This window comes from Tupaia chinensis, unplaced genomic scaffold (assembly GCF_000334495.1).
Source record: "Tupaia chinensis unplaced genomic scaffold, TupChi_1.0 Scaffold148192_1, whole genome shotgun sequence".
NCBI lineage: Eukaryota > Metazoa > Chordata > Mammalia > Scandentia > Tupaiidae > Tupaia > Tupaia belangeri.
Window position 1 is genome coordinate 210,941 of NW_006208042.1, and position 10,740 is coordinate 221,680.

At 37.0% G+C, this 10,740-nt stretch overlaps 1 protein-coding gene across 1 annotated transcript in view; it reads left to right on the plus strand.

The window, feature by feature from the left end:
* The window catches only part of MS4A14 (membrane spanning 4-domains A14), a 19,882-nt gene extending 14,158 nt beyond the window's left edge, over positions 1 to 5,724 (plus strand). Inside the window, 1 exon segment of the mRNA XM_006170204.2 lies at positions 3,650 to 5,724. Within this exon segment, the coding sequence (XP_006170266.1) occupies positions 3,650 to 5,422 (1,773 nt within the window). The 3' untranslated portion in view covers positions 5,423 to 5,724.
* The last annotated feature ends 5,016 nt before the right edge of the window (positions 5,725 to 10,740 follow it).

The window sequence follows — 10,740 nt, forward strand, 5'->3', positions numbered from 1 at the left end:
TATATATATATATATATATATATCAATTGGGATCACTTCCTCTAGAAACTATTTCAACCAGTAAGAGTTGAAACACCAGCATATAATCTATGTGCTTGCACCTTAGTGATCAGAAGTAGCAATAGGTGATCAGAATATAGAAACTTAATATTGGAGGACAAAGTCCTTATTGCTCATTCTGGAAAGCCACAGCAAAAACATGGGCTGCCATCCACCAGCTGCTGCCTCTTACAGGGCTTGGTTTGGAAGATGGGTAGTCACTATCATGCTAACCGTTGAAATTGATTGATATTAGACTCAATTCACCAGCTTAGCTCTTCCCTAGAAGCAACACGTGCTTAAATATACTCCAGAGCTGCAAAATACTTCAGTTCTTTTTAGCACAATTGCTATCTAGGTGAAGAGGATTCCTCTTTTGCCTTCTACCCTGGGGCTACTCAAGAGTAATTATTGAAGTTTCAATTTTCTTCTTCTTTTAAAAAATTGTTTTGATTATTATAGGCCTTAGGAATTTTTATATAAATTTAAAAATCAGTTTATCAATTCCTACAAAAATGTTGCTGGAATTTTGGTTAGAATTGCATTACACCTATAAATAATTTAGGAATAATTTCCTTGTTGGTAATATTTATTCTTCTGATTTAAGTCTATGGAATAAGTCTGTATTTTCTTATATCGTTCATTTTCCTCAGCAATATTTTGTAGAAAAATGTATAATTCTTGTACATAGGTGTTAAATTTATCTCCAAGTATTTTAGGTTTTTTTTCTTGACATTGTTCATGGGGAATCTTAAAATTTTCTTTTCCAAATGTCCATTACTACAATATACAAAAATAACAAATTTTTATATGCTATCATACTATGACATTACTAAGAATTTTTTTAAGAGTGATTTTTTTTGCTATAGGGAACTTGTGTTTGTTAGAGAGACAGAAAGCAAGAAATCACCCCCAAGGAGTGGGAGTGGCAACACTGCAATCCTTTCTCCTCCAGTCTTCTCTTGGGATTTTGGGCATGCATGCACACACACACAGCATGCACACACACACATCAAGTAGACAGGTCTGGGAGTTGAACCGTTGTCGACCACATGGGATTCCAGTGATGTAACCAGTATGCCATCTGCTTGTCCCACTAAACTTATTTATTATCATTTTTAATAGGTTTCCTAAAATTTTCTAGGTAGACCTGTGAGTGAAAACATTTTTACTTTCAAAGTTTTTATCCTTTTTTTAAACCTTATTACACTGTGTATAGTCTCTAGTACAATGTTTAAGAGAAGAACTGAGCATGCCCAACTTACCCTTACTCTTAATCTTAGGGTAAAGAGATTCAATATTTTATCCTTAAATATGACACTGTCTGTAGGTTTTTCAAAGAATAAACTTACCCTATTTTGTGGGATTTTTAAAAATTATGAATGGGTGTTGGCCTTTGTAATTTTTCATTTTATGTTTACATCTTTATTACATTATCTGTGCATCATATTACAACTAGAGAAAAGTAAAAAAAAAACTCTGTTGCAAGTTCTTTAGAAGAAATAGTAACACAAATTATTCACACTAGACAATCCACCCACTTGAAAATGATGCTGGACACATATGCATGTGTGTTCCTCTGCAAAAAAAAAAAAAAAAAAAAAAAAAAAAAAAAAAAAAAAAAAAAAAAAATCCCCCAGCACACAAAACTCGTGGGCTTGAAGAACACCATCCAGGCACCGTGTCTCTGAAGCTATGTCTCTCTCTCTCTCTCTCTCTCTCTCTCTCTCTCTCTCTGGTGCATGTATGTACCCAATGGCAAAAACCTTAAAAAAAAAATTATTATTTCATATGGCCTTCAGTCATAACCTCCTGCAACTGAGGAATAACTGAAGTTGTTATGAAAAGGAGACACAGATTAGAGAGGAAAGGATAAAATCTAGAATTCAACTGTAATTAATGCATTAATCCTAGCTTCACATGTGTTCATCTCTATAATTACCTAACATTTCTGAACCTGTTTCCTTAGTTGTAAAACAAGAATGATAACCTCTTAGGGATTTTATAACAATTACTTTAGTTGACTTTGTAACTTTACCTACCAACTGATAATCTCATTTCGTTATCATTAAGGATAAGGAAATTTAAAATCAGAGCACTTAAAACCTTGAATAAGCACAGCAACTATAAATCATGCCTTTCTTTTAAATAATGAATAAATTATAACTAAAATGAAACAAAAATTTGGTGATGAGTAAAATACCAAGGTCTCTCCCAAAATGCCATTTATCCTCACATAAAGAGTCCTCCAATGAGGATAAGATATAGGTATGGAAAACAGATTAGGAGGGTAGAGAACCCCCACAATGATAATGTAAGAGTGTGTGTAGATTCTCAGTTTAGGCCTGTCCTTATCCAACTAAGTGTAATTCATGTATCCAGTTATGTTTCAAAATAACGAATTGGTTCCAATCTCTTCAACAAATGGAAGAGGTAGTGTATTCTGACTCTGCAAATGACTTCAGAAAGGCACAAATTGCTAAAAACCAACAGTAATGACAACTGTCTAAAAATAATCATGGAAAGAATGGGAAGCATTAACTAAAGGTTGTATAAGATGCTGGCACTTAACCATTTTAAAAACTCCCGGGACCAGCAGTTAGCGTAATGACTATGTCGCTGGACTCCCATGTAGTCAACCCTGGTCAGAGTCCCAGACCCAGTGGCTTAAAACTCACACTGGGCACATGTGCGTGTGTGCCCAAGATTCCAAGAGGAGAATGGAGGAGAAGGGATTGTGGTGTGGTCATCCCCCTTAGGGGGTGATTTCTTGCTTTCTGTCTCTCTGTCTCTGTCTGGCGAGCACACACACCCTATAGCAAAAATGTGCCCTATCTCAAAAAAAAAAAAAAAAAAGTAACTCCCAATAAATCTCTCTTGTCTGTAAAATCCAAATTTCCTAGCCTAGCATTTTATCTAACTGCTTACCATCTGCCATCACACCAAGCTGTGTTTTGTATCCACTGTTTCCTTCATTTCCTCTACCTGGATTTTGCTTCTGTTTTATTTAATCTTACCTTTTATGCCTGAGAAATTTCCACTCATTCATCAAGACATTGATCCATCACCTCTGCTGTGGAGCAATTCCTACCTGTCTCAGGATTGGGTCATCTTGTATGTTCTCATAAAGCACTTAGTACCTATTTCTATAATAACAGCTCCTGAATTGTACTATTGTTATTCATTCATATGTTAATCTACCTAAAATTGTGAATATCTTAAGAGCAACACCCAAATTTAATTATCTTTGATTTCCAGTATTTATTTCATTTAAGTGATCAATAAATCATATCTTTAAAATGAATATATAAATATTGACTTGAAAATTGTAAATGCCTTAGAAGCTGTATAATAGTAAGCATGGGAAGAATATTTGAGGAAATCTTAATTAAATTCCTTTGTTTAGTATTTGAGATAACAAAGAGTGATGATTTGTCAAAAATAATACCAATGATTTGATGGCAAAATGACTGATATTTGTTTTCTAACTCTTCATGTAGATGTTATTTTCTATTTATTGTCTTAAGTAAGAGATAAAAAATAATTTAGGAACAAAAAAAAACATCAAATTTGATTCTGTTATATTAATGTCCCCCTATTTGTTTTACAGGTTGTGTTTTTCTTGCCTTCAGATATTACTCAAAATAATGAACAACCTGCCCCACAAGAACATTCTTTGCTACAATTTGAACTTCAAGAAGAGTGTTCCAGTGATAACAGAATAAACACACAGACTGTTTTCTTTGGAGGCTATGCTTTCTTCAAATTAAGAATCTCAAGAAGTCCTTTAGACTCCCAACCCAGATCACAGCTATGTAATAAATGTAGGGATAATGATCACACACTTTCTGCATCTGTACCAAATGAACAACAGAAAAGAATCCCTCCACCTTTTGAATTTTCAGAAGAAGAGACTGAAATTAAACTTTTGTCTTCCACATTAGAGATAAGACCTTGGGAAAATATTGCACCCATTCAGCAAGACTCTAAAACTGAACAACTGAAAGATGAAGACCTACTATATGCTTTGGTACAACCTAACAAAACACAAACCCAATTGCTTAGGAACCAAGCTTTCCCAGTCCACACACTAAAACTTCAAGCTTTGCCACCTGAAGAGCTTCCATCTCAAGCTCTACCAGTACAAGACCTGTCAGAACAAGCCATGTTATCTCATGACATGACACCTGAAGACTTGCCCTCTAGAGACAAATTATCCCAGGATGGACTATCTCAGGACATGCCATCCCAAAATATACAATCCCTACACATGCTCTCTCAAGGTATGCCATCCCAAGACACACCATTTCAAGACATGTCTTACCAAGCTATGCCGTCCTATGCTCAAGACCAGCAAATTATACATGTAGAATATCAAGACATTCGATCAGAAGTCATGGAACTGACTCAAGAATGGAAATCTGAAGAGGAACTTCATGGAAGAAAATCCTCCAGACGGCTTTCCTTGGACAAGAAAAGCAAAGATGGAAAATCTACAAGAAGACATTCCTTAGACTTGCAAAGTAAAGGCAAACAATCTCCGAAACGGAGATCCCTGGACCAGCAAATCAAAAACTGGCTATATCCAAAGAGGCACTCCATAGATAAACAAGCCCAATATATTCAAACCCCTGAGCAATTCCCAGATCAGCAACTTGAAGATAAACAGGTCAAAGAGGAGAAATCCTCAAGGGAACAATCTAAAGATGAACAAGATAAAGATCAGCAGGATGGTGAAGAGCAATCCCTAAATAAACAAATCCAAGGTCAATCAGTGGAAGAGGAAAAATCCTCAAAGGAACAATGCCAAAATTGGCAAATTGAAAGAGAGAAAACTCAAGTGGAGGAACCTCCAAAGCAGTTATGCCAAGACTGGAAATCCCAAATCCAGCAACAACAAGAAAGGCAGTCCCCAGTAAAGCCATCTTCAGATTTGATGTGCCAAAACTGGCAATCTTTTGGCAAGCAATCTCAAGATTGGAGAGATCAAGACTGGAGAAATAAAAATTGGAGGGAACAAGAATGGCAGTTTGAAATGCACCATTCTCCAATCTGTGACCCTCAAGCCTGGAAAAATCAAGACTTTCAACCAACAGTTAAACAGGAAGATGTAATGCAAACAAAAGACATAAAACCAAGGGACATTAAATGTACAGACCAAAAACCAATGGAATGGCAATCAGAAGGTATAAACCCAAATTTTCAATCTTCTTCCCAAAGTATGGTAACAAACCCATGTTTAACCTATTTGCCCAGTAGGGATTCAGAGCAAGATGTGCAACAAAACACTTCAGTTTGCTCAAATTTATATGAAGAAGATCTGAATTTAACTTCTACTTCATATTGTCCAAAAGAACAACAGCAATCTGAAGACTCCAACTAGCATGAAAAATCTACCGAAATACCACACTGCCCCCAAGAATGGAACCAAATTAAGTAAATACAATACGATCTCCTCCAACCTATGTTCTCAACTGTGATTGCTACCTATATCATCAAAATTAGTGTTTAATGTCTGATCACCAATTCATTTTACAACTTAATATTTAATGGACTTACTTTTCTATGGGATCATTTTTGCCCCTCTGTTATGCATTACAGGAGTCCAAAAGTCATCTGGGAATAAATATATGCAGGCTTTCTAAGGGCTCAAGAATCAAGAGTTGGCAAGAAATAAAAATCACTCCCACATTCTCCTGTTTTGCTCTTTCTGATCCTTCCACTTACTCTCCCTCCCCAAATTTATGTTGAGGATATATACACTAAGTTTGTTCAATTATTAATGAAGTAGAATGTGAAAATGAGTATAGATGTTGCGGGGGTTGGGTGGATGGGAGAATAAAACACTCCTAGAAACAGAAAAGTGAGTCAGAGCAGGGCATAAATGCTGCCATCATAATAGGAATCACAACACACTGTCATGTATCAGCTGAAGTTCTAGAGGTCATAAATCTGAACTCACTGTTTCTAATTTCTCAACCCTTATTGTATATAATTCTATCATTGCCTGCAGTCAAAAAATTATATTATCAAAAACCCACAGTTATTTTTCATCTTCCAAGCCTAATCACCTTTTCTCATTTTTTTCTATCTCTCTGGTACATTTGGAGACATTAACCATCCCTTCTTTACGTAATTTCTGTCACCCCTATTGACTCCTGTGTTTGCTTTACCTGTTTTAAAAATTCTAAAATGGTGAAGAGAAATAGCAGGTGGGATGGTTAAGGTGCTGACTCCCACATGGCTGACTGCAGTTCAAGTCCTGGACCTGGAAACTTGAAAATCACTACCTCCCAACAGGTGTGTATGCATACATGCCCAATGGCCAACCCCCGGGGGATGATTTCTCACTTTCTCTTTGTCTTTCTCTGTCTCACTCCAGTGAGTGCACACACCATATGGCAAAGAAACCTTTTTTTTAAAAAAACCTAAGATACATATTTCCAGGTATTTCTCCCCAACTCACTTCTTTTGCAAAATTACATGCACTCTTGTTCTCTCACCTTCTTGTGAATAATCCAGACTGCACCATATTTGTGTCTTCTACAGAATTTAGCACAAAGACTTGCTTATAGCATTCAAAAAGGATAAATGGGGGACCAGCAGTTGGTGTAATGGTTATGTTGCTGGACTCCCATGTAGCCGACTGTGGTTCACGTCCCGGACCCGGTTGCTTAAAACTCATGCTGGGCACGTGTGCGTGCGTGCCCAAGATCCCGAGAAGAGAATAGAGGAGAAGGGATTGTGGCGTGGCCATCCCCCCGGGGGGGTGATTTCTCACTTTCTGTCTCTCTGTCTCTCTGGTGAGCGCACACGCCCTATAGCAAAAACCTCTCCAAAAAAAAAAAAAAAAGAATAAATGGGAGCTTGGATGAATGGAGAAGTCATGTGTAGTAGATTAATGAGGTCTAGAGTTGTAGTGACTGGCTATATACCCTGTGTTTCCTTTGCCTTTGTAGTAAGGATTAGCTTCCTAGGCTTCCAAGATTTCTGATCTTGGTAGGGTCCCTATCTGAGTTAGCCTCTGGTTCCTGAATGAACACCACCTTATATTCAACTTAATCTATACAATACTGATAATTTCCACTTTATGCTTCAGCTAAAATAGCACGTATTTATGGTACTTGTATAATTGGTTTAACTTTTAGTCTATAGACTCAGGCGTTTGGGAAATAAATATTCATAATTTTTTTTTTTTGGAGAGTTTTTTTTTTTTTTTTTTTTTTTTTTTTTAGGGCATGTGCACTCGCCAGACAGACAGAGAGAGACAGAGAGACAGAAAGCGAGAAATCACCCCCCCCCACCCCGGGGGGATGGCCACGCTGCAATCCCTTCTCCTCCATTCTCCTCTTGGGATCTTGGTCATGCACGCACACGCGTCCAGCGTGAGTTTAAGCCACCGGGTCCGGGACTTGAGCCGCGGTCGCCTACGGGGGAGTCCAGCGACATAGCCATTACGCTAACCGCTGGTCCCAATATTCATAATTTTAATCAAATTATTTGAGAATCCAACCCAGATAGTCACTCATGTTTAATGAGTCCTGTATCTACCACATACACACACATACACATGTATGTGCATATGTTCCAGAGTCCTGGAGTCTTATATAGTGCCAAATCATTGCGTAGGTAATTCTTTCCATCAATGACTACAACAGTTACCTCTGAGACATTATTTGTCTCAGCTCAAACTGATCCTATATGTTCCATGAACTTGTTGCTTCCATACTACCCTTGGAATATGGGGATTTTCCCAAAACTGCAAGAATCTAGTGTCTGTGATCTAGATATAAAAATATAAAAAAGGAAGCATGCAAAAAACTATTCCCTTTCAGGTCTTTCTATCCCATTGAGGAAGATGCCAGGAAAAAAAGTCAGAAAATCCCAGTGCCTTAGAACCCAAGTCACCTTTCCAATCAATAGAAATCCCTCTTTTCCCTCTGTTTTTCAAAGGCTTTCTACACCCCCTCTTAAATTCCATTTTGAGATACCTACAATTATCCTTCCAATGAATTTGGGTCTATAGTTGACAAAATAAAGTGTATTCAGGAGCCCGTAAGAGAATGTAAATATATACCTGTTTATAAGACAAGACACAAAGGGCTATGGGGAGCCAGAACAATTATGATTTATTTTTTATTTAAATTAAAAATTGACTTATAAATGTGTTTTTCCTAGAATCTATTAGGCTTGTTTCTGGTAAAATTAGGAACGTTGTTGATTTTCAGATGCTACTAGCTTACATCCAGCCCCTGAAATCACCTACATTATTCTCACAATATATTTCCCCTCATCCACTGGCCAGATGTAGAGAATCCATGACTCAGACAATGCTGATGCCTAGAAAATGAAGGCTGATCCATAGGCCACTGCATAGATTAAATACATTTCTGAATATTTAACTAGACTGTAACCTAACCTAAGAGAGAAAGGAACATTTATGATATCAAGTCAACTGTGCAGAAGTTGACTTATGCTATAATTAAAACATAAGACTTCAAGTCTTGCTCAAAATGATAAAAAAAATCTACCTTTATCCCTTTGTGTGGGTTATTTATCACTGTGTAATAACACAAATGTAGCTGCTGAAAATAATACATCTATTATCTCTCAGTGTCTATTGAAGTCCAGGAGAGCCTGATTAGATTTGTTCAGGATATCATTTGGCTAAAATCAAAGTACTAGCCATAGCTGCAGTCCTTATAAAGATGATTCATTATTAAAAGAATTCAGTTATTAAAATTTTCATCTGTAGAACTAAGGTCCCCATTTCCTTGCTGACTTTCAGCTTGGAGCTCATTTCTGCTCCTGGAAGCCATCTGCATTTCTTCTCATGTGACCCTTTCCATATACAACTAAATAGTGATGTCTTCGGTCCTTCTCAACCATCAAATCTGACTTACTCTCCTGCTTTTAAGACCTCCTGAGATTACTTTTATCTGCTGCTTTAATTTGTTTGCATTATATAACAGAGCCCTTGAAACTGGGTGCTTTATAAAGAAAAGAGGTGTATTTAGCTCACATTGCTGGAGACTAGCAAGTCCACGAGTATCATCCTAACATCTAATTGGCTTCTGGTGTGAGCCATATATTAAGTTACAACATGGCAATGAAGCAGAAAGACGAGCATGTATTGGCAACAAGACATGCATAAAAGTTGGGCTTGGTTTTTAACAACAAGCACTCTCATAGGAACTAATCCATTCTTTCCAGATCACTCCTAAAAGACTTTAATCTATTCATAAGGTTAGTGTCATTATGATCCAAATACCTCCCAAAGGTTTCACTCCTCCATACTGCCATGTTGGGGGTTAAATTTCTTTTTATTTAAAAAAAAATGTTTTTAATTGTCAGGGGATGCATATGCTTGAGAGAAGGAGAGACAGACAAAGAGGGAGAAATTAGTGATAAGAGATTGGCTAATGCTATTACAAAGGTTGAAATATGGGGTAGAAATCCTTTCTGAAAAAGAATGATCTCTATGTAACCCCTCATTTGTGCCTATAATACCTAGAAAGGAGCATAGGTTTATTACAGTGCTAAAGGCTGACCTTACTGTTGGTGAATCACTCACTTATGAAGAGTCCTCAGTGGGACACAGGTGTCCTTTTCATCCCTTAGATTCTCCATCAATTCACAAGGTAAATGTCCATCTCTCTGCTCCCCCACTAACATGTACATACACACACCTCTCTTTTTCTCTTGTTCTTGTGATAGTCTTCTACCACTCTAACCTTCCCCTAGAATCCGTGTGTGGAGTTTCTGGTGAGAGACTTAAGATTATATAAATCACTGAAGAAAGCTTTTGGTCCTCAAGGCAATGTTCTGAAGTAGCACAGTGAATCCATGAAATCTAAATCTGAACCAATTGGATTGTAACTTTGACATTGCAACATTATTAGTAGGGATGTGTTGGTTAAAATCCCTGTACTTCCATTTCCTCACCTGTAAAAGATGAATAGGAATAGTGTTCAGCATAGGATTACTATGGAGATTGAATAAATAATGCATGTCTAGTGTTTAAAAGAATATCTGGCAAAAAGCAATTATTTAATTTTCTTCATAATAAAACTTCTAAAATTAAATTCTTACAGTACTTATTGTTTTTTATGACATAAATTTGATCTATTTTATTCAAAAGAGAATTATTTTAATTCTGAATTACACAAATTATCCTCTTGCAATGAACTGAACTGTATTCCTTCCTCAAAATTCATGTGTAGAAGCCTTAATTCCCAATGTGATATTTGGAGGTGAGCTTTTTTTTTTTAAAGAGGTTTTTGCTAGAATCAGTAGGTGGGGTGGTGGTTAGGGTGTTGTACTACCATATGGCCAACCATGGTTCGAGTCCAGATCTGGTGACTTGTTTTCTGGTTAAATTAAAAGATAAATAATAACAAAATAAAATAAAATAAATCTTAAAATAAAAGAGAGAGAGAGATTTTTGCCTTAGAGCTTGTGGGTTTGTCAGAAAAAGAGACAGAAAGTGAAAACTCATCCCCTAGGGAAGATGGCCATGCCACAGTCCTTTCTCCTTCATTCTCCTCTTGGGATTTTGGACACACACACGTGCACCTGGTGTGATGTTCTAGTCACTGGGTCTGGTACTTGAACCACTGGCCATGTAGGAATCCAGCAATGTAACTGCTACACAATCTGCTGGACCCAGGAGAAGGGCCTTTGAAAGTACTGGAGTCACAT